General features: G+C 42.0%; 1 protein-coding gene and 1 long non-coding RNA gene across 6 annotated transcripts in view; one reads left to right on the top strand and one right to left on the bottom strand.

The window, feature by feature from the left end:
* Positions 1 to 734: 734 nt before the first annotated feature.
* Positions 735 to 22,664, bottom strand: part of LOC120024098 (sorting nexin-14-like) — a 22,523-nt gene continuing 593 nt past the window's right edge. For 2 of the 5 annotated variants that reach the window (XM_038968231.1, XM_038968233.1), the window contains 28 exons: positions 22,410 to 22,530; positions 22,026 to 22,099; positions 21,714 to 21,792; positions 21,544 to 21,587; positions 21,352 to 21,439; positions 21,075 to 21,159; positions 20,787 to 20,943; positions 20,462 to 20,537; positions 20,131 to 20,175; positions 19,962 to 20,042; positions 19,486 to 19,600; positions 19,054 to 19,209; positions 18,809 to 18,933; positions 16,755 to 16,813; positions 16,348 to 16,374; positions 15,212 to 15,341; positions 14,673 to 14,859; positions 14,339 to 14,422; positions 14,073 to 14,173; positions 13,436 to 13,547; positions 13,104 to 13,144; positions 11,231 to 11,347; positions 7,023 to 7,143; positions 5,807 to 5,971; positions 5,395 to 5,490; positions 5,013 to 5,104; positions 4,844 to 4,900; positions 735 to 901 (listed from right to left, as the gene is read on the bottom strand). In XM_038968231.1, coding sequence (XP_038824159.1) covers positions 869 to 901; positions 4,844 to 4,900; positions 5,013 to 5,104; positions 5,395 to 5,490; positions 5,807 to 5,971; positions 7,023 to 7,143; positions 11,231 to 11,347; positions 13,104 to 13,144; positions 13,436 to 13,547; positions 14,073 to 14,173; positions 14,339 to 14,422; positions 14,673 to 14,859; positions 15,212 to 15,341; positions 16,348 to 16,374; positions 16,755 to 16,813; positions 18,809 to 18,933; positions 19,054 to 19,209; positions 19,486 to 19,600; positions 19,962 to 20,042; positions 20,131 to 20,175; positions 20,462 to 20,537; positions 20,787 to 20,943; positions 21,075 to 21,159; positions 21,352 to 21,439; positions 21,544 to 21,587; positions 21,714 to 21,792; positions 22,026 to 22,099; positions 22,410 to 22,530 — 2,668 coding nt within the window. In that variant the 3' untranslated portion in view covers positions 735 to 868. Of the gene's footprint in view, positions 902 to 4,843; positions 4,901 to 5,012; positions 5,105 to 5,394; positions 5,491 to 5,806; positions 5,972 to 7,022; positions 7,144 to 11,230; positions 11,348 to 13,103; positions 13,145 to 13,435; positions 13,548 to 14,072; positions 14,174 to 14,338; positions 14,423 to 14,672; positions 14,860 to 15,211; positions 15,342 to 16,347; positions 16,375 to 16,754; positions 16,814 to 18,808; positions 18,934 to 19,053; positions 19,210 to 19,485; positions 19,601 to 19,961; positions 20,043 to 20,130; positions 20,176 to 20,461; positions 20,538 to 20,786; positions 20,944 to 21,074; positions 21,160 to 21,351; positions 21,440 to 21,543; positions 21,621 to 21,713; positions 21,793 to 22,025; positions 22,100 to 22,409; positions 22,531 to 22,664 lie in introns of those variants that run through there. The other 3 variants (XM_038968232.1, XM_038968234.1, XM_038968235.1) reach the window with 3 other exon arrangements.
* The window catches only part of LOC120024100, an 18,557-nt gene continuing 18,309 nt past the window's right edge, over positions 22,417 to 22,664 (top strand). Inside the window, exon 1 of the long non-coding RNA XR_005472807.1 lies at positions 22,417 to 22,543. This is a non-coding gene — a long non-coding RNA (uncharacterized LOC120024100). The remainder of the gene's footprint in view (positions 22,544 to 22,664) is intronic.

Here is a 22,664-nt window from a genome sequence, read left to right as displayed (position 1 = left end):
TCATCTTAAACTTCTTAAAAACAAAGAAAAACACATGAATTATGAAATGCCGCCCAGGCGTAATTCCATCGAATGTAGTATTTCTCAAAGGAAAGAATTACATAACACCCCTCACAATTACTCTTTAACTTGTGAGTGATGTAACCTTGAGCTTTGCTGCTCTCACTATTCATCAGAACTATGTCAGGGCCACGGGGTAGAGTAGTATTCTGAGGACAAGTACCATTCTGTCTCTGGATTGCCCACAAACACAAGCTTCATTATTCACAGGGGCCAGCTATTAGTCTCCACTGATGGCTCCGACCCAGCTGGCTCTGACCAGTGGGAATGTACATGGTGTTGCCAATTACTACATCCATGGAACACTGCATGGAAAGTATCTCCTTTTCACAGTGGACTAAAACATTATCAGGGCAGAAATGAGACTCCAAGGAGGGAAGGGAGATGGAAATCACATTAGGTCATATGCAGGACACAACCTCATTTTAGAAAACAGAAGCTGACAAACAAATTGAATGTGAGAAACAAAACAGGTCTTAGTGCTCAGCTTATTGCTCCAACCTGCTTCTCAGCTGTAAAATGACACAAATGAACCTACAGTTACCATAGAAAAATACAGAAACAGATTCAAATTGGTCTTTAAAACAGTCATCTCACTTGGAGAAGGGAAGACATCTAACTAAAGATCAGCAAGGCATTATTATATCCAATAAGTAAAATATTTGACCACCCAGTAAAATCTATAAATATATTTTTATTAATGCATTATACATTGGAATGTTGATATATGCTCCCAGAGACATTGGAATTTGCTGTATTGCACTTTGGCTCCAGAAAAGGGAAGCAAGCTGTTATCAAAATTCACTGGTTACTGTCTGCCGAAGGGCTCCCCTTGTCCCTGCTGAAGAGACAACATACAGTATCAGCAGGGAGGTACACAACCTACATCCTGTTACCGTTCTACTTTCACTTCATTTATAAATAGTTTGGAAAAGACATCCGGTTGATTACCCCCTAGTTGAAACACAAAGTGAGTGTTTACTTTCAGGGGCCCTATGGCAGAGAGATGCTTAAGTTAAATACAATATACGGTGCCTTGCTAAAGTATTCAGACCCCTTGGATTTCCTTCACATTTTATTGTGTTACAAAGTGGGATTAAAACAGATATAATTATATTATTTTTGTCAACAATATACACAAAATACTCTGTCAAAATGTAAGAAAAATTTGATTTTTTTTTTTATGAATAAAAAATATATATAACTAACAGTTGTTGCATAACTATTCAGACCCTTTGTTAAGGCAAGCCTAAATTAGTTCAGGAGTAAAATGTGGCTTAACAAATCAAATACAAAGTTACATGGACTCACTGAAATTATAGGGGTTGAAATGATTTTTAAATGACTAACCCTTCCTTTGTTCCACATACATACATCTGTAAGGGCCCTCAGTCAAGTATTGAATTTCAAGCACAGATTCAACTACAAAGACCAGGAAGTTTTTTTGAAAGCCTCATAAAAAGGGCCGTGATTGGTAGATGACAATAAAACATCTGACATTGAATATCTCTTTAAGCATGGTCTAGTAGTTAATAATTATGCTGTGAATTATACAGTATATTAATAAACCACCCAGACAAAGCATGGTCTAGTTCAGGGGTCGGCAACCCTGTTCCTGGAGTGCCGCACGTACTGCAGCATTTTGTTCCAACTAGGCACCACACTTGACCAACTGAGCTAATTGATCAGTTCAGTGATTACCTAAATTCAAAACACCTGGTCTTCCAGGTTGGTTAAATCAAACGCATAAAGTGCCTATGGCCCTCCAGGACCAGGGTTGCCCGTCCCAGCTCTAGTTATGCTGTATTAAACGAGCAAGACACATCAAAGAACTGAGCTGCAGGATAGGAAGGAAACTGCTCAGGGATGTTACCATTAGTGATTTTAAAACCTAAATGGAGTTCAATGGCTGTGATGGGAGAAAACTGAGGATGGATCATTGTAGTGACTCCACAATAATGACCTAAATGACAGAGTGAAAAGACAAATATACAAAAAAAAAACATGCATCTTGTATGCAACAAGGCACTACAGTAATACTGCAAAAAAAACATGGCAAAGAATACACTTTTTGGCATAAATGCAAAACCCTACACAAACACATCACCGAGTAATTGCCTTCTTATTGTCCAGCGTGGTGGCTGCGGCATGGCATGGGTATCAGGATAAAAAGAAGCACAGGCAAAATCCTAAAGGAAAACCTGCTTCAGTCTGCTTTACACCAGACACTGGGAGAGGAATTCACCTTTCAGCAGGACAATAACATACAACACAAAGCCAAATCTACACTGGAGTTGATTACCAAGAAGACAGTGAATGTTCCCGAGTGGCCAAGTTACAGTTTTACTTCAATCTGCTTGAAATACTATGGCAACACTTGAATTGCTGTCTAGCCATGATCCTCAACATCTTGACAGAGTATGAAGAATATTTACAAGGAAAAATAAAATAGGCAAATATTGCACAATCATGGTGTGCAAAACTCTTAGACACTTACCCAAGAAGACTCACAGCTGTTATCGCTCCTTAAGAGTTTCTAACATGTATGGACTAAGGGAGCTGAATACTTATGCAATTACTGTATTTTATTTATTACATTTTTATTCATCAAAAAAGTTAGCATTTTTCAGACACTGACAGAGTATTGTGTATATTGTTGAAAAAATATATATAATTAAATCTGTTTTAATCACACTTTGTAACGCAATAAAATGTGAAGAAATCCAAGGGGTCTGAATACTTTTGCAAGACACTATCTAAAGCTGTGTTTGGTAACTTTACATTTATTGGTGTAATACAAGCAAATACACAGTAACTTCATTAGCCCCCAGAATTAGAAACAGAATCTGTCCAGTTTCCTTTTAAGAACACAGCTAAGGTTACCGTATACAGCATAGTAATTGCATTGTAGTAAGTAGGCATACATATAACAAACGTATTACGAATGGTTGCCCTGCATACAGTGGCTTGCGAAAGTATTCACCCCCCTTGGAATTTTTCATATTTTGTTGCCTTACAACCTGGAATTAAAATGGATTTTGGGGGGGTTTGTATCATTTGATTTACACAACATGCCTACCACTTTGAAGATGTAAAATATGTTTTTATTGTGAAACAAACAAGAAATAAGACAAAAAACTGAACTTGCATAACTTTTCACCCCCCCAAAGTCAATACTTTGTAGAGCCACCTTATTTTTATTTAATTTATTTCACCTTTATTTAACCAGGTAAGCTAGTTGAGAACAAGTTCTCATTTGCAACTGCGACCTGGCCAAGATAAAGCAAAGCAGTTCGACACATACAACAACAGAGAGTTACACATGGAATAAACAAAACATACAGTCAATAATACAGTAGAACAAAAGAAAACAAAAAGTCTATATACAGTGAGTGCAAATGAGGTAAGATAAGGGAGTTAAGCCAATAAATAGGCCATGGTGGCAAAGTAATTACAATATAGCAATTAAACACTGGAATGGTAGATATGCAGAAGATGAATGTGCAAGTAGAGATACTGGGGTGCAAAGGAGCAAGATGCAGCAATTACAGCTGCAAGTCTCTTGGGGTATGTCTCTATAAGCTTGGAACATCAAGCCACTGGGATTTTTGCCCATTCTTCAAGTTCCAGCTCCTTCAAGTTGGATGGGTTCTGCTGGTGTACAGCAATCTTTAAGTCATACTACATATTCTCAATTGGATTGAGGTCTGGGCTTTGACTAGGCCATTCCAAGACATTTAAATGTTTCCCCTTAAACCACTTGAGTGTTACTTCAGCAGTATGCTTAAGGTCATTGTCCTCCGTCCCAAGTGAACCTCCGTCCCAGTCTCAAATCTCTGTAGGGATGGTGTTCTCGGGGTGATGAGAGGTGTTGGGTTTGCGCCAGACATAGCGTTTTCCTTGATGACCAAAATGCTATATTTTAGTCTCATCTGACCAGAGTACCTTCTTCAATGTTTGGGGAGTCTCCCACATGCCATTTGGCGAACACCAATTTATTTCTTTAAGCAATGGCTTTTTCTGGCCACTCTTCCGTAAAGCCCAGCTCTCTGGAGTGTATGGCTTAAAGTGGTCCTATGGACAGATACTCCAATCTCCGCTGTGGAGCTTTGCAGCTCCTTCAGGGTTATCTTTGGTCTCTTTGTTGACTCTATGATTGATGCCCTCCTTGCCTGGTCTGTGAGTTTTGGTGGGCGGCCCTCTCTTGGCAGGTTTGTTGTGGTGCCATATAATTTCCATTTTTTTTTTATAATGGATTTAATTGTGCTCCGTGGGATGTTCAAAGTTTCAGATTTTTTTATAACCCAACCCTGATTTTTTTAATAACCCAACCCTGACCTGTTTGGAGAGTTCCTTGGTCGTCATAGTGCTGCTTGCTTGGTGGTGCCTCTTGCTTATTGGTGTTGCAGACTCTGGGGCCTTTCAGAACAGGTGTATGTATACTGAGATCATGTGACAGATCATGTGACACTTAGATTGCACACAGGTGGACTTTAACTAATCATGTGACTTCTGAAGGTAATTGGTTGCACTAGATCTTATTTAGGGGCTTCATAGCAAAGGAGGTGAATACATATACATGCACCACTTTTACATTTTATTTGAAATAAGTAATTTTTTTCATTTCACTTCACCAATTTGGACTATTTTGTGTATGTCCATTACATGACATCCAAATAAAAATCTATTTAAATTACAGGTTGTAATGCAACAAAATAGGAAAAACGCCAAGGGGGATGAATAATTTTGCAAGGCACTGTATAGCTGATTCTCAGAAGTTTACCTTGCAGAGTTCTGGAAACAGTTCTTCGACAGCAATATCCATCAGAACGTAAGTCATCTTAGGGGAGCCAAAAGACAGAAACAAGAGGAGAGAAAACAGTTAATATCGCCATGAGACCTTGGCTGCAGAGAAGCTGTTACTCGTCTTCATGTGTGCCTTTCAGCTTTACCTGCTTGTTGAGAAGTGGCTGCTGGAAGCCGTCAAAGAGAAGTCGGATGCCCTCGTACTTGGCCTCCTGTCCAATGCACTTTTCCATAAAGTCTACAGGGTGAAAAGACAGAAAGACACAGCAATACTGTACAGCTGAACTGAGGCCAATGTTATCTGCCTTTGCCATTAATGGGACTGATTGGTGAAACTGTAATGTTTCTACAATGGAAAATATCTGGGATTGGAGGAAACTGTCTAGGATGATCCCAGCGTTTCCGACTTGCAATTCCAGGTTGGATGACCGCTCAAAACTATTTTTCCCACTCAGAGCAGGTGAATATGGCAAAAGAAAACTACTGAGTAGAGATAATATTAATAGTCAGCCAAAGCCTGGGTCTAACCTGGCAGATAATTAATCATCTCTTCAAATGCCTTCTTGGCTCTTCTCTGCTTGTCTCCTGTGGTGCGTTCCTCACTGTTCTCGCAGAACACAGCATCTGAAATTGGGCAGAAAATTAATTATGAGTTTAGGAGAGCTGGATTAAGTAAGGCAGGGCAATCCCAGACCTCAATGGTCATGGGATAACAAACAATATCATGGTGATTGGATTTGGATGAGCACTGAAGTGAAACAGCACATCTACAGTGATTGTATGCTGCCCTAAAAACCTTTGGTGGAGCCTTAGGAAGGAAATAGGAGGGGGTTGGGGGAGAATGTCAACAAAACAGGATGCGTTACTGAAGGAACATACACAAGCGACCGCACGCACAAACACACACACACACGGAGAGAGACCAACACACACACAGTACCTCTGAGCATGGTGACGAGAGACACCACACGGTGCTCCTGCAGGATCATCTCCAGTTTGTTTTGAATGTAGTTATCCATGTAGGCCTCCAATGTGTTCTTGAGCAAGATCCGCCCCCCTGACAGGATGTGATGCAACCAGTCTGGCATGTGGAACACGACTCGACCTGTCCATCAAACACAACACCAAAGACAATGAAAAGAATCATGACTGGGCAACAGGTGTGCGTCTGACAGTCAGGATACGCAAACCATCCTAAAAACTTTCTATCATGACAAACACTGTGGTGGCCATCACTGATAGTGCTAAAACTCCGAAAGGTCACTGGTTCGAATCCCCGAGCCGACTCGTTGAAAAATATGTCAATGTGCCCTTGAGCAAGTCACTCTGGATAAGAGAGTCTGCTAAATCAGTGTTTCCCAACTCCAGTACCCCCAACAGCACACATTTTTGTTGTAGCCCTGGACAAACACCTGATTCAGCTCATTGAGGGCTTGAGGATTAGTTGACAAGTTGAATCAGGTGAGTATGTCCGAGGCTACAACAAAAATGTGTGCTGTTGGGGGTACTGAAGGACTGGAGTTGGGAAACACTGTGCTAAATGCCTAAAATGTTTTAAAAAATGTCTCTTGGCTGAATCCTACAACAGTTTGTCATATGTTACAAGCTTTGGTTTTTCCATTTATGTTTTGAGGTTGGTCTTTAGCTCGTTACCACGTAGGGCGCACCAATTGGTGTCACCTCGTTAGTCAGTATGTGTTACACCTGTGCTGGTTTCCGTCTTGTTAGTGGGAAGGTGTTTCACCTGTGCTGGCCCAAGTGCTATTTAAGAGTGGCTGCCCCAGTTGTCTTGATAGATGCGGAGGGTTAACACCTTTAGTTGGCGCTATCTATTTTGATTTTTAGACAAACAATCCTTTATCTGATTTTGTTTCACTCCACCTGTTTGGTGTGGGTTTTTCTTTTGTTTGCTTCTTCTTCTGCAAATTTAGTGGGCACTCATGGTGGGTCTCTTAGGTTCCAGTTGTTGTTGCTAGTCAACTTTCTGTGGACACCCCCATGAGTGTCTTTCAGAACACCTCCTAAAACCCCACTTGTTTTGGTTGTTGTCAGTGACTCATTGTTTGTTCTCCCTTCTGTTTGAGTGCTGGGGAACGTACCACATAGTTCAGTTCTTCTCTGTTAAAGGGAACTACTACTTGTGCCTGGTCACTTACCCATAAACATCATGTAGTCATACATCCCGTCTACTGAGATCATCTCCATAAAGTAGTTCCGGTTATGTGTCTCCAGGGTCCCAGACAGATCAGCATTGTTTTTGTAGAGGTCATTGGAGAGCTAGGGAGATTAGAAGGGACACTATTATATTGACAGAATGAAAAATACAACTGTCAAGGCAGTTCAGAGCTACAGGGCAGTCAGTAAAGCCATCTTCTTCCTAACACTGTCTTACATGCTTGCAAAAGTATTCATCTCCCTTGGCATTTTTCCTATTTTGTTGCCTTACAACCTGGTATTAAAATTGATTTGTTGGGGGTTTGTAATAATTTGATTTACAGAACAGGTGTATGTATACTGAGATCATGTGACACTTAGATTGCACACAGGTGGACTTTAACTAATCATGTGACTTCTGAAGGTAATTGGTTGCACCAGATCTTATTTAGGGGCTTCATAGCAAAGGGGGTGAATACATATGCAAGTACCACTTTTACTTTTTATTTTATTTTTTGAAATAAGTAATTTTTTTCATTTCACTTCACCAATTTGGACTATTTTGTGTATGTCCATTACATGAAATCCAAATAAAAATCTATTTAAATTACAGGTTGTAATGCAACAAAATAGGAAAAACGCCAAGGGGGATAAATACTTTTGCAAGGCACTGTACAGTTGTGGCCAAAAGTTTTGAGAATGACACAAATATTAATTTCCACAAAGTTTGCTGCTTCAGTGTCTTTAGATATTTTTGTCAGATGTTACTATGGAATACTGAAGTATAATTACAAGCATTTCATTGACAATTACATGAAGTTGATGCAAAGAGTCAATATTTGCAATATTGACCCTTCTTTTTCAAGACCTCTGCAATCTGCTCTGGCATGCTGTCAATTAACTTCTGGGCCACATCCTGACTGATGGCAGCCCAATCTTGCATAATCAATGCTTAGAGTTTGTGGGTTTTTGTTTTTTCACCCACCTCTTGAGGATTGACCACAAGTTCTCAATGGGATTAAGGTCTGGAGAGTTTCCTGGCCATGGACCCAAAATATCGATGTTTTGTTCCCCGAGTCACTTAGTTATCACTTTTGCCTTAAGGCAAGGTGCCCCATCATGCGGGAAAAGGCATTTTGTGTCACCAAACTGTTCCTGGATGGTTGGGAGAAGTTGCTCTTGGAGGATGTGTTGGTACCATTCTTTATTCATGGCTGTGTTCTTAGGCAAAATTATAAGTGAGCCCACTCCCTTGGCTGAAAAGCAACCCCACACATGAATGGTCTCAGGATGCTTTACTGTTGGCATGACACAGGACTGATGGTAGCGCTCACCTTGTCTTCTCTGGACAAGCTTTTTTCCAGATGCCCCAAACAATCGTAAAGAGGATTCATCAGAGAAAATGACTTTACCCCAGTCTTCAGCAGTCCAATCTCTGTACCTTTTGCAGAATATCAGTCTGTCCCTGATGTTTTTCCTGGAGAGAAGTGGCTTCTTTGCTGCCCTTCTTGACACCAGGCCATCCTCTAAAACTCTTCGCCTCACTGCATGCAGATGCACTCACACCTGCCTGCTGCCATTCCTGAGCAAGCTCTGTACTGGTGGTGCCCCGATCCCGCAGCGGAATCAACTTTAGGAGACGGGCTTGGCGCTTGCTGGACTTTCTTGGGCACCCTGAAGCCTTCTTCACAACAATTGAACCGCTCTCCTTGAAGTTCTTGATGATCCGATAAATGGTTGATTAAGTGCAATCTTACTGGCAGCAATATCCTTGCCTGTGAAGCCCTTTTTGTGCAAAGCAATGATGACGGTACGTGTTTCCTTGCATGTAACCATGGTTGACAGAGGAAGAACAATGCGTCCAAGCATCACCCTCCTTTTGAAGCTTCCAGTCTGTTATTCAAACTCAATCAGCATGACAGAGTGATATCCAGCCTTGTCAACACTCACACCTGTGTTAACGAGAGAATCACTGACATGATGTCAGCTGGTCCTTTTGTGACAGGGCTGAAATGCAGTGGAAATGTTTCTTGGGGATTCAGTTCATTAGCATTGCAAAGAGGGACTTTGCAATTAATTGCAATTCATCTTATCACTCTTCATAACATTCTGGAGTATATGCAATTTGCCATCATACAAACTGAGGCAGCAGACTTTGTGAAAATTAATATTTGTGTCATTCTCAAAACTTTTGGCCACGACTGTACATATCAAAAGTCTGTTTTTTATATGCATAGTTTCAGTGGAAAATGTTCTTCTTCCAAAAGTGATAAACCCTGGAATGACCGGAACAGTCTTGGTTTATGTTTCTGGGAAGGAGTGTGTAAAGATTTATCGTTTTGACATACAGTTGAAGTCGGATGTTTACATACACTTAGGTTGGAGTCATTAAAACTTGTTTTTCAACCACTCCACAAATGTCTTGTTAACAAACTATAGTTTTGGCAAGTCGGTTAGGACATCTACTTTGTGCATGACAAGTCATTTTTACAACAATTGTTTAACAGAGATTATTTCACATTTCACACTGTATCATAATTCCAGTGGGTCAGAAGTTTACATACACTAAGTTGACTGTGCCTTTAAACAGCTTGGAAAATTGCAGAAAATGATGGCATGGCTTTAGAAGCTTCTGATAGGCTAATTGACATCATTTGCGTCAATTGGAGGTGTACCTATGGATGTATTTCAAGGCCTACCTTCGAACTTTGCTTCACATCATGGGAAATCAAAAGAAATCAGCCAAGACCTTAGAAAATAAACTGTAGACCTCCACAAGTCTGGTTCATCCTTGGGAGCAATTTCCAAACGCCTGAAGGTACCACGTTCATCTGTACAAACAATAGTACGCAAGTATAAACACCATGGGACCACGCAGCCGTCATACCGCTCAGGAAGGCGACGCGTTCTGTCTCCTAGAGATGAACGTACTTTGGTGTGAAAAGTGCAAATCAATCCCAGAACAATAGCAAAGGACCTTGTGAAGATGCTGGAGGAAACAGGTACAAAAGTATCTATATCCACAGTAAAACGAGTCCTATATCGACATAACCTGAAAGGCCGCTCAGCAAGGAAGAAGCCACTGCTCTAAAACCGCCATAAAAAAAGCCAGACTACGATTTGAAACTGCAACTGGGGACAAAGATCGTACTTTTTGGGGAAATGTCCTCTGGTCTGATGAAACAAAAATAGAACTGTTTGGCCATAATGACCATCGTTATGTTTGGAGGAAAAGGGGGGAGGCTTGCAAGCTGAAGAACACCATCCCAACCGTGAAGCACGAGGGTGGCAGCATCATGTTGTGGGGGTGCTTTGCTACAGGAGGGACTGGTGCACTTCACAAAATAGATGGCATCATGAAGAATGGAAATTATGTGGATATATTGAATCAACATCTCAAGACATCAGTCAGTAAGTTAAAACTTGGTCGCAAATGGGTCTTCCAAATGGACAATGACCCCAAGCATACTTCCAAAGTTGTGGCAAAATGGCTTAAGGACAACAAAGTCAAGGTATTTGAGTGGCCATCACAAAGCCCTGACCTCAATCCTATAGAAAATTGAACTGAAAAAGCGTGTGCGAGCAAGGAGGCCTACAAACATGACTCAGTTCCACCAGCTCTGTCAGGAGGAATGGGACAAAATTCACCCAACTTATTGTGGGAAGTTTGTGGAAGGCTACCCAAAATGTTTGACCCAAGTTAAACAATTTAAAGGCAATGCTACCAAATACTAATTGAGTGTATGTAAACTTCTGACCCACTGGGAATGCGATGAAAGAAATTAAAGCTGAAATAAATAATTCGCTCTACTATTATTCTGACATTTCACATTCTTAAAATAAAGTGGTGATCCTAACTGACCTAAGACAGGGATTCTTACAAGGATTAAATGTCAGGAATTGTGAAAAACTGAGTTTATATGTATTTGGCTAAGGTGTATGTAAACTTCCGACTTCAACTGTAAGTGAGAACATCCTGGCAGAGAGCAGGGGTAAGAAGATAATCAGTTATTAAGGCTGTCCACTGAGGCAGGATATATCCTTACATATAGCTGAGCTGGATGGGAGGGGTGTACGTAGTGTTTCCACTGTGAAGTATGTATAGGCCAAGTGTACTCAGGACAGATGGGGAGTTTTGCACAGTGATTTTAACTTAGGTATAACCAGGGAATTTGGGGAAAGTTTTGGGAAATTTGCAACAGTAGCTGACCTTGTTGTACTCAGCAGTAGAGCTGAGGATGGTCAGCTCAGGCCTGCTGGGTTTGACTTTGGGTGATTCACAAGAGTTGAAGAAGGACTGGATGAAAGGCTCTAGGTTCTGTCCTTTCTGGCAGGCAGAGGAAACAGACAGAACATCATGATTAATATCAGACCACTGAGCTGGGAGGTCTGCAACACCATTGTCTGATCATACACTGCTCAAAAAAATAAAGGGAACACTTAAACAACACAATGTAACTCCAAGTCAATCACACTTCTGTGAAATCAAACTGTCCACTTAGGAAGCAACACTGATTGACAATAAATTTCACATGCTGTTGTGTAAATGGAATAGACAAAAGGTGGAAATTATAGGCAATTAGCAAGACACCCCCAATAACGGAATGGTTCTGCAGGTGGTGACCACAGACCACTTCTCAGTTCCTATGCTTCCTGGCTGATGTTTTGGTCACTTTTGAATGCTGGCAGTGCTTTCACTCTAGTGGTAGCATGAGACGGAGTCTACAACCCACACAAGTGGCTCAGGTAGTGCAGTTCATCCAGGATGGCACATCAATGTGAGCTGTGGCAAAAAGGTTTGCTGTGTCTGTCAGCGTAGTGTCCAGAGCATGGAGGCGCTACCAGGAGACAGGCCAGTACATCAGGAGACGTGGAGGAGGCCGTAGGAGGGCAACAACCCAGCAGCAGGACCGCTACCTCCGCCTTAGTGCAAGGAGGTGCACTGCCAGAGCCCTGCAAAATGACCTCCAGCAGGCCACAAATGTGCATGTGTCTGCTCAAACGGTCAGAAACAAACTCCATGAGGGTGGTATGAGGGCCCGACGTCCACAGGTGGGGGTTGTGCTTACAGCCCAACACTGTGCAGGACGTTTGGCATTTGCCAGAGAACACCAAGATTGGCAAATTCGCCACTGGCGCCCTGTGCTCTTCACAGATGAAAGCAGGTTCACACTGAGCACATGAGCACATGTGACAGACGTGACAGAGTCTGGAGACGCCGTGGAGAACGTTCTGCTGCCTGCAACATCCCACAGCATGACCGGTTTGGCGGTGGGTGAGTCATGGTGTGGGGTGGCATTTCTTTGTGGGGCCGCACAGCCCTCCATGTGCTCGCCAGAGGTAGCCTGACTGCCATTAGGTACCGAGATGAGATCCTCAGACCCGTTGTGAGACCATATGCAGACACATGCACATTTGTGGCCTGCTGGAGGTCATTTTGCAGGGCTCTGGCAGTGCACCTCCTTGCACAAAGGCGGAGGTAGCGGTCCTGCTGCTGGGTTGTTGCCCTCCTACGGCCGCCTCCACGTCTCCTGATGTACTGGCCTGTCTCCTGGTAGCGCCTCCATGCTCTGGACACTACGCTGACAGACACAGCAAACCTTTTTGCCACAGCTCGCATTGATGTGCCATCCTGGATGAGCTGCACTACCTGAGCCACTTGTGTGGGTTGTAGACTCCGTCTCATGCTACCACTAGAGTGAAAGCACTGCCAGCATTCAAAAGTGACCAAAACATCAGCCAGGAAGCATAGGAACTGAGAAGTGGTCTGTGGTCACCACCTGCAGAACCATTCCTTTATTGGGGGTGTCTTGCTAATTGCCTATAATTTCCACCTTTTGTCTATTCCATTTGCACAACAGCATGTGAAATGTATTGTCAATCAGTGTTGCTTCCTAAGTGGACAGTTTGATTTCACAGAAGTGTGATTGACTTGGAGTTACATTGTGTTGTTTAAGTGTTCCCTTTATTTTTTTGAGCAGTGTATATTCTTTATTTAAGAGTGAAATAATTTCAGTGACTAACTACAGTATATCCCAAGAGATATTCTACTATTAAAATCCCATTGGATAAATGCCTCTTACCTCTTTTATAATTTTTCCAGGGACAGACCTGAATATTTTACCTGAGAAGGAATAAAATCAATTTTTCAACACGACTACACATGGTGCTACATAGCTAATCAACAATTAATTTATCCTATATTTCTCTATGGCATCTTTAGGCCTCCTTGTATGAATGTGTGGGTTATTAAGGATGCATCCCAATTGGCACCCTATTCCCTACATATTGCACACCTATTAGGCTCTGGTCAAAAGTAGTGCACTATATGGGAAATAGGGTGCCATTTGGGATACATCCCATTACTTTTTAGTGCTCCTTGTGTTATACATAAGTGTTATTTGATGCTCCATACCCAGGTTTACATCAGGCATCATCTTGTCCATGAACTGAGTCTCCATGCTGTGAGGTGACAGGAAGTCTGCCAACAGCTGACTGTTACTCAGCTCTGGGTGCTGCAGCAGTCTCTGTTTACAACACAGACATGTATTATAGTAGTTTCGATTTCATAGAACTGTATAGGTACTACAGTTACTGTACACTACAGAGCAACAGGCCTACGTACACAGTGTACATAACATTAAGATCACCTTCCTAATATTGAGTTGCACCCCCTTTTGCCCTCAGAACAGCCTCAATTCGTCGGGGTATGGACTCTACAAAATGTCGAAAGCGTTCCACAGGGATGCTGGCCCATGTTGACTACAATGCTTCCCACATTTGTGTCAAGTCAGCTGGATGTCCTTTGGGTGGTGGACCATTCTTGATTCACACAGGAAACTGTTGCGCCTGAAAAACCTAGCAGCGTTGCAGGTCTTGGCACAAACAGGTGCACCTGGCACCTACTACCATAACCTTCTTTAACCGGTCTCCTCCCCTTCATCTACACTGATTGAAGTAGATTTAATAGGTGACATCAATAAGGGATCATAGCTTTTACCTTGTCAGTCTATATCATGGAAAGAGCCGTTCATAATGTTTTGTAGGAATACCTGCAAATACTCCTCAAATTCTTCCCTCTTTGATGATAGGAACTCATAGTTCTTTGGTCCTATAATTCTTTTCGAAGGGAGCTGTGCATCTGCAAATGAGCCTGTGCAAAAAAAAGCAAGTTAAAAACTACCAGTGACACATAACAAATGTGAAAAAAGGTAATGGAAGCTCACATCTACTAACCACAGGACTTCAGAGATGACAAAGCCAAACAGGTAAACTTCCTCTGAAGAAATGTGTGAGAAAGTACACAATGCCGTCTTACCATGGAACTCAGTGAGTTTATTTTCTAGAACGTAGAATTCCATGTATCGTCTGAAGATGGACCAGTCCTCTGTTTCATGTCCCACTGAAACAGAAAAGAAATCACTCAAAAATCAACACAATTGAAAACCAACATCAATACTGCAGTTTTATATTTCCCCAATTCCCACACACATAATTCATAGAACACATATATAGTGCATCCTAAATGGCACCATATTCCGTACAAAGTACACTACTTTTGACCAGAGCCCTCTGATCATAAGTAGTGCACTGTGTAGGGAATAGGGTGACATTTGGGACTTTAACATAAACAGCTCTGGCCGTGCCCTCACCTTCCTTCATGTCATTGCGTTCCACGTCGATGCAGAACACGGGGACCCTCTCCTTCTTCACCTCGTCATCGTAGAAGTCAATGTAGGGGATGGTGATGCTCCAGGCTGACAAGTTCCTCAGGACTCCTGGAGTACTAGCTGCCTCCACAGGGGAGTCATCCTCCATCACCATAGTCGCTTCCTCAACCTGCAACACAACATGGGATGTCAAAAAGGCACTCATCATATAATTAATAAAAAATCCTTTATTTGTATGGCATGTTCAATGATGTGTTAGTGTGTGAAAATTCAAGAACTATATTGGAATTGGAAATAATTGTTGTGTGATACTTTAAAGTGTTATCCTCGGAGTGTATTTTTTTTTAAACTGTACTTACTACTAAAGTAACTGACAATTCAATCAAAATCACTATGGAAACCCAGCCTGCGGCTACAATATGCAGAAATAGAAATCCCCCATTCATATGCACGGTGGAGGATGGGGATGTGATCATGGTTTCGGTGTCAGTGTTTGTTTGGGGGGGGGGGGTAGTTCTCACCGCTTCATCTTCAGCGTCGACCATGGCGTACGGCAGCATCGCCCCCTCCATGGTGGTGCTCTTGAAGACGCCTTTGATTTTGCTGCCGAACCGGCTGATCCCGAACATCTCCCCTCGTTTTGAGATGTTCCTTCACAGGCACACACATGAACACAGAAGTGAACACACACAAGGAAATGGAATGCCAGACAGGCAGCTGTGTGAAACTGCATGTGTTGTTGCTATCAACAGTTGATGCCACTAATCCAAACATCTGCTGTTAATGCAGCGATGCCTCAAATGGTGCTATGCAGATCAAAATAATTCAAAATGCTGCAAAGATGTTGAAATTATAAGTCCAAAGTCAAAATGCCATGCTGAGGTCCAAATCCAAACATGAACACACAAAGAGAGCACACATTATGAAACGTTGCACATTCTACTAATGCCAAGCAGACAGATGAGAACAGATGCACTTAAGCAATGAGAGGTAGTTTGTAGTTGTGTACAAGAGTCCTTGCTTACAGACTGAGGCTCACATCTAGCCATATGTCAGTAAAGGTGGAGGTTTGAATGTTGGATGGGCAACTTAGTGCAGACCAAATATTAAGGACAAGAAGGGAAGGTTGAAGAGGTGAAATTGAGGCCCTCCAACGCTGTCCCGACAAGGAGTTCTGGCGTCCATTATACACAAGAGAACTATGGGCGCTCACACAAGACATGGATAGACCATTAGAGAAACAGTATGAGAGGAGATTAGTTATGGGGCCATGGGAAACACCATATTTCTCCTCTTTCTCCATTCTGTGGCTCGAGTTCAACGCCAAAACTAGAAATTAAAATACTATTCAAAGCACTTGCTACCTTGAATGTTCAACAATTATTCAACTGAATAAAAACAATTACATATAACCCCAACTCTTGTTCAGTTACAGCAATACAAGGTAAAGAGAAAGTCTTAACAAAAACAACACAAACGCTAGCTTGCAAAAGCCTACTGAAGAAAAGTGCTTATTGCCCCACAATGCTTTTTCTAAGGGACATTTTGGTTCCATTCACTGCAGTCTGGGCTAATTATATCTGGCATGCAGCAAACTCAACGGCAGTCGGCAGCAGGACATTAACCTGGTCTGCATCATTCCCAAACACATACTCACCTCATATCATCCACACTCAGACTATTCCTGGAATAACAGCAAGATAAACAGCATAAGCCCATAGCTACAGGCTTCAAATAGTACAAAATAGCTTCAGTGCCATCATTTGTGGTGGGCGTAAACAGGCCTATGTTACAGGGTCCAAAAATAGCAAGACACCACCCTAATGTGGAGTCTTGGCTGAGAAGTAAAGATGCACGGTGTAGAAATAGCCATTGAAACTACACTTAACACTTCTGTTTAGAAGAAGATGAAAGCTCTCCAATCAAGTCTCTATTTAGATGCAAAGAGACAATATGTGTGTATATAATATGAGTGAGTGAAAATAAACAACACTAAACACTTCAGCTTAGAAGAATATTACACCTCTTTCTAATGTTACAGTCATTGCCATCAGGAGCACAAACCTGTTCATTCTGGAGTCCCTTTTTGGAGACTCTGCCCCCATCAGCAGGTGTGTGAAATACTGCAGAGATAGAGTTATGAATGGGAAAAATGTTATCAGTTAGTCAACTTGCTTTTGTATATTGAAACGTTCACGTTGTCATTGTATCATGTTCAGGCTTGTTGTAGGACAATTCCATTGAAGGAGATTAGATTAGGGTGTACAGTTTATGTCCACATAGAAAGTACAGGTTGCGTCCCAATAATCTCTATTTTTTCCAGAAATGTGCACTTGTTCACTTCCCTTCATGGATTAGAAAGGAAAATGACAGGTACAGTTGAAGTCGGAAGTTTACATACACTTTAGCCAAATACATTTAAGCTCAGTTTTTCACAATTCCTGACATTTAATCCAAGTAAAAATTCCCTGTTTTAGGTCATTTAGGATCACCACTTTATTTTAAGAATGTGAAATGTCAGAATAATAGTAGAGAGAATGATTTATTTCAGCTTTTATTTCTTTCATCACGTTCCCAGTGGGTCAGAAGTTTACATGCACTCAATTAGTATTTGGTAGCATTGCCATTAAATTGTTTAACTTGGGTCAAACGTTTTGCGTAGCCTTCCACAATAAGTTGGGTGAATTTTGGCCCATTCCTCCTGACAGAGCTGGTGGAACTGAGTCAGGTTTGTAGGCCTCCTTGCTCGCACACGCTTTTTCAGTTCTGCCCACAAATGTTCTATAGGATTGAGGTCAGAGCTTTGTGATGGCCACTCAAATACCTTGACTTTGTTGTCCTTAAGCCATTTTGCCACAACTTTGGAAGTATGCTTGGGGTCATTGTCCATTTGGAAGACCCATTTGCGACCAAGTTTTAACTTACTGACTGATGTCTTGAGATGTTGATTCAATATATCCACATAATTTCCATTCCTCATGATGCCATATATTTTGTGAAGTGCACCAGTCCCTCCTGCAGCAAAGCACCCCCACAACACGATGCTGCCACCCCCGTGCTTCACGGTTGGGATGGTGTTCTTTGGCTTGCAAGCCTCCACCTTTTTCCTCCTCTATTTTTGTTTCATCAGACCAGAGGACATTTCTACAAAAAATACAATCTTTGTCCCCATGTGCAGTTGCAAACCGTAGTCTGGCTTTTTTATGGCGGTTTTGGAGCAGTGGCTTCTTCCTTGCTGAGCGGCCTTTCAGGTTATGTCGATATAGGACTCGTTTTACTGTGGATATAGATACTTTTGTACCTGTTTCCTCCAGCATCTTCACAAGGTCCTTTGCTGTTGTTCTAGGATTGATTTGAACTTTTCGCATCAAAGTGCGTTCATCTCTAGGAGACAGAACGCGTCTCCTTCCTGAGCGGTATGATGGCTGCGTGGTCCCATGGTGTTTATACTTGCGTACTATTGTTTGTACAGATGAACGTGGCACCTTCAGGCGTTTGGAAATTGCTCCCAAGGATGAACCAGACTTGTGGAGGTCTACAATTTTTTTTCTGAGGTCTGCCTGATTTCTTTTGATTTTCTCTGATGTCAAGCAAAGAGGCACTGAGTTTGAAGGTAGGCCTTGATATACATCCACAGGTACTTGAAATATATCCTCCTATTGACTCAAATGATGTCAATTAGCCTATCAGAAGCTAAAGCCATGAGATCATTTTCTGGAATTTTCCAAGCCGTTTAAAGGCACAGTAAACTTAGTGTATGTAAACTTCTGACCCACTGAAATTGTGATACAGTGAATTATAAGTGAAATAATCTGTCTGTAAACAATTGTTGGAAAAATGACTTGTATCATGCACAAAGTAGATGTCCTAACCGACTTGCCAAAACTATAGTTTGGTAACAAGAAATTTGTGGAGTGTTTGAAAAAAACTAGTTTTAATGACTCCAACCTAAGTGTATGTAAACTTCCGAGATGGAAACTCCCTCTAGCCGAAGCCTACTTGACCATTACAATGTTTTAAAATGGGTGGGCAGTAGTGAACGAGCACAAACTTCAGGAAGTAGGAGAGATTATTGGGATTCAACCAGAGAGTAGTGTCAGTGCATGGCTGGGGCTCACCCCATCGCTGTGGCAGAACATGGGGGTGAAGACGGTCTCCAGCAGGGACAGGACATGCTCGTAGGCCTCAAACAGGCAGCGCATAGTCTGCAGCTTCACCACTCCCTCGTACGGCCCCTCTGCAACTAAAACAAGAGACATGTTTTTAAAGGTTTATGGACTTCCAGAAAAGAGCACATCTCACATCACACTGTGTTAAATGATTGTGGTAAAATTGTGAGCACCAAGTGACTACCACAGCTTACTGTTTCGTATTTCCTCAACGATGAAGCGGTCAAAACTGATCTTGTCGATACTCTCCTCCAAGCAGTAGGTCTCGTAGACGTGCTGCACCTCACCATGCAGACGCTGCAGTTCAGCTTCACTCAGCTCTGGACACAGGATCTTATCATTGAACTCCTCTGTAATACCATGAAGGAGAAGTGGATGAATGCTGTTAGTGTTACCAGATTGATCTATGCTTTATAAAACTTTCAAATTCAAAATCATAACTGAAAATAAGTGGGGTTGTGTAGTACCTCTCTAAATATCACTGGCTTGACTATGGTTATTTTACATGTCCTCCTGGACTTACATTAAATGGATCTTTGATGAATTTATATAAATGCCTCTCAATAGAGCAGTATGCAGGAAAGACCTTACAGCCTCGTATGAGGTTCTATGAGATTTGTCCTTACCCACGGTGAGTAAGAACTGGAGCACGTGCACGGCTCCCTCCTGCTTTAGGAAGTTCATGAAGCGGAACAGAAGGTCCTGCTGCTCCCGGATCTCCTTCAGCTCCAGCTTCAGCACCTGGGAAACCAGATGGCAGGAGGAAAGACAGAGTTCAGCAGCTGTGTGTGCTCCCTAAATGGCACCCTGTTCCCTTTATAGTCAACTACTTTTGAACAGGGCCAATAGAGCCCATAGTAATGCACTATATAGGGAATAGGAGGCCATTTGGAACACATCCTGTGTTTGTCCATGCAAAACTCTCTACCAATATTTAATCTATCAATCTCTTCTCTTTTTTTGTATTCTGTTTAAGTTCATTAACTACCTTTCTCACTGTGCTTGTAATGGCTGATAGGGTACTGTACAGACAATTAATTGGTCAGTGGACTGGATATGTCGGTAACAAGGGCTTTCTGTGCCCATAGGACAAAGTACTTACAGATGTCTTCTTGGTACGAGGGTCAGCGTATTTCTGCAGGAATGGAACCAGGGTAGATGGTGGCTCCATGGCTGGCTCAGACTGGGAAAACAATTTGAGGAATGAATCACAAATGCACGACTGCATGATGCTTCCACTAGAAGATTGGTAAAATGTGCAATTTACTTACTGGAGTGTCATCAACGAATATTAGCACCATGTGGTTCACAGAATCCTGAAAAGCAACAGGAGGAATGCATCAGTAAGATGGAATATGTCAACCACCACTCAGTTACATTGCTAAAATTCCAGTTCTAAAATGTTCTGCTCGTTCATGCATTTCATCGATACAATCTTAATGCAGAGAGTTCTGAGTTTGTATAATTGGCCCATTCACTTGATTCTGCTCCGTTGAAAAACAATGGCTTGCTCAGCGCAAAGCTGTTCTTGCAAGAGTCATGTGAATGGCCTTTAGCTTCTACACCCTCTATCACTAAGCACACATACATCATCATACTTACAGGATCAGCCATGAAATCCATGATGGGGAGGAACACAGAGCCTACCAGGATCTCTTGCATCAGCACAGCTAGAGATCTGACAAAGAGTAAGACACAGGATTCAGAGTAAGACAGGTTTCCAATTGCCTTGTTTCAAAAATAAATGTTTTAGTTTTCCTTTCCCTTCAACAGGTACACGGACCCTGGCTATGTCCCAAATGGCACCCTTTTCCCTTTATACAACACTACTTTTGACTATTGCCCTATGGGCCCTGGTCAAAAGTAGTGCACAATACAGGGTGCAGGGTGCCATTTGGGATGCAACTGTCTGGTTGGTTTGGCCTACCTGCAGTCAGTGGCTTTGGGAGGCATGAGATAGGCAAATAGCATCTTTGTCACCTTCCTGAGATAACAGAGCTCATCTTTGCGACTATGCAGGGCAAAATGTAAGTCAGGGCCATACTCATCCAGAGCAGCCTGCTGCAAACCCTCAGTGTTCTTCACTGAAACACACACAAACACACACACAGTATTAAGCCTTGCACAGTCAGTGCACATTTAGTTCTCTACTGACCAACATCTTGCAGTGCAGAAACTTACTGCAATTTGTGTTACCAATCTACAGAAAATAAACCTTTTTGCTTGGCCTTTGCAATTATTTCAACATGCTTCATGGCTGCTTTCATCATTTTGCCAGAAATAACTGAGGGGACATCAACCTGTATGAAACATTTTCACAGTTAGTGTAAAGCCTGAGTACATTAACAATGTTTTAACCATAATCAGCAATATGTGGACCCAAGGTCTCCCTTGAAAAATAGACTCTGGGTCTCAATGGGCTTTTCCTGGTTAAATATATATATATTTTTAAAGGCATACATAACTTGAATCGACTGAGAACTATGCATCACCTTCTGAGCGCGCCGAACTAACACAGATGCAAAGAACCGAAAGGTCATTCTCAGTTCATCTACACATGCCTCATCATCTGTGATGTTCCTGTCATGTAAAGAAAAGCATAATGAAATATGCATTCACACTTCCCTCTCCTCTCCACAGAACAGAGAAGTCAAATGTTCAAAACTGTGGTAGAATCTACTCACCGGTACCAGGGATATACAAAATTCTCCAGAACCAACTCGAGCACCTACGGGCCAAACGATAATACAAAATGGATTTCCTGATTTGGACAATAAAGACATTGACTGATTAACAATCTGTTATAATTGTGATTTCTAATCAAAATCCTATTTAAAATGACCCATTGCAATACCTCAGACATGGAAGCATCGACTTTGGAGTAGACTTTCAAGTCCAACCATGGCTGATAGTTTTCTAGGAGTAATGTTGGTCTGTGAAGGACAACATATTTCAATAGTGATGTGAATGAGAAGCACCGACTCATAGTGTCCACTAGGTGGCAGATTAACTATGCCAAATCCTTCTTTGACTTTTACTAATCAATCAATGCCACAGCTGTTCATTGCCGCTCAACACAAGCTTCCATTCATTCGCCATACAAGTAAGCGTGACATTTGGTCTGTTCTCCATTTGTGCTAGGCTTATATTGAGTGGTCTAACATACCTGTGACGTTTGCACTTTACTTTCCCACACACTGCACAGCTGTGTCCCAATGGAAACAGCTCCTGTTGCTCTTGCTGGTGGAAGAATAGATAGGGAGACCCTGTAGCTACAACACTTGTCACTTACTTTTGGATATCCCACTGACTAATGAGAAATTACCAACTGTTTACAGAAACGTAATAAGCAACTCAATTACAAAACACTGCATTGCCCTCTGACTATTGGGTCATATTAATTAGGGCACACTGAAGGAAAACATTTGCAACAGAAAACTAAAACGAGTGTTTAGTTCAGGAGGTTGTCCCTCCCTGTTTCATCCGTATTCTTCCATTTGGTGCACAGTGAACATGACCCTTGTACTTCAAGTTTTTGGAATGTGCTTACTTTGTTCTTGGGCTTTATGGTGTACAGGATGTTGGGCAGGAGTGATTCTGGACCGAGGGAGCAATAGAACGTAATCACTCCAGCCAGGAAGGACCAAAACACCATCAGAATGTGAAGATACCTAGAATAACCAGGTCAGACACATAGCTAGATGTCTAATACCTCAACTGAAAAAAATGAAATATTCTGAAAGAATGAGTATAGACAGGATGCTATACTGACTTTTCCCCGCGACAGTTCTGAATTGACCTTCAG

This window comes from Salvelinus namaycush, chromosome 29 (assembly GCF_016432855.1).
Source record: "Salvelinus namaycush isolate Seneca chromosome 29, SaNama_1.0, whole genome shotgun sequence".
NCBI lineage: Eukaryota > Metazoa > Chordata > Actinopteri > Salmoniformes > Salmonidae > Salvelinus > Salvelinus namaycush.
Note: the sequence above shows the minus strand (reverse complement) of the source record. Positions and strands in the feature narration are given on the sequence as shown.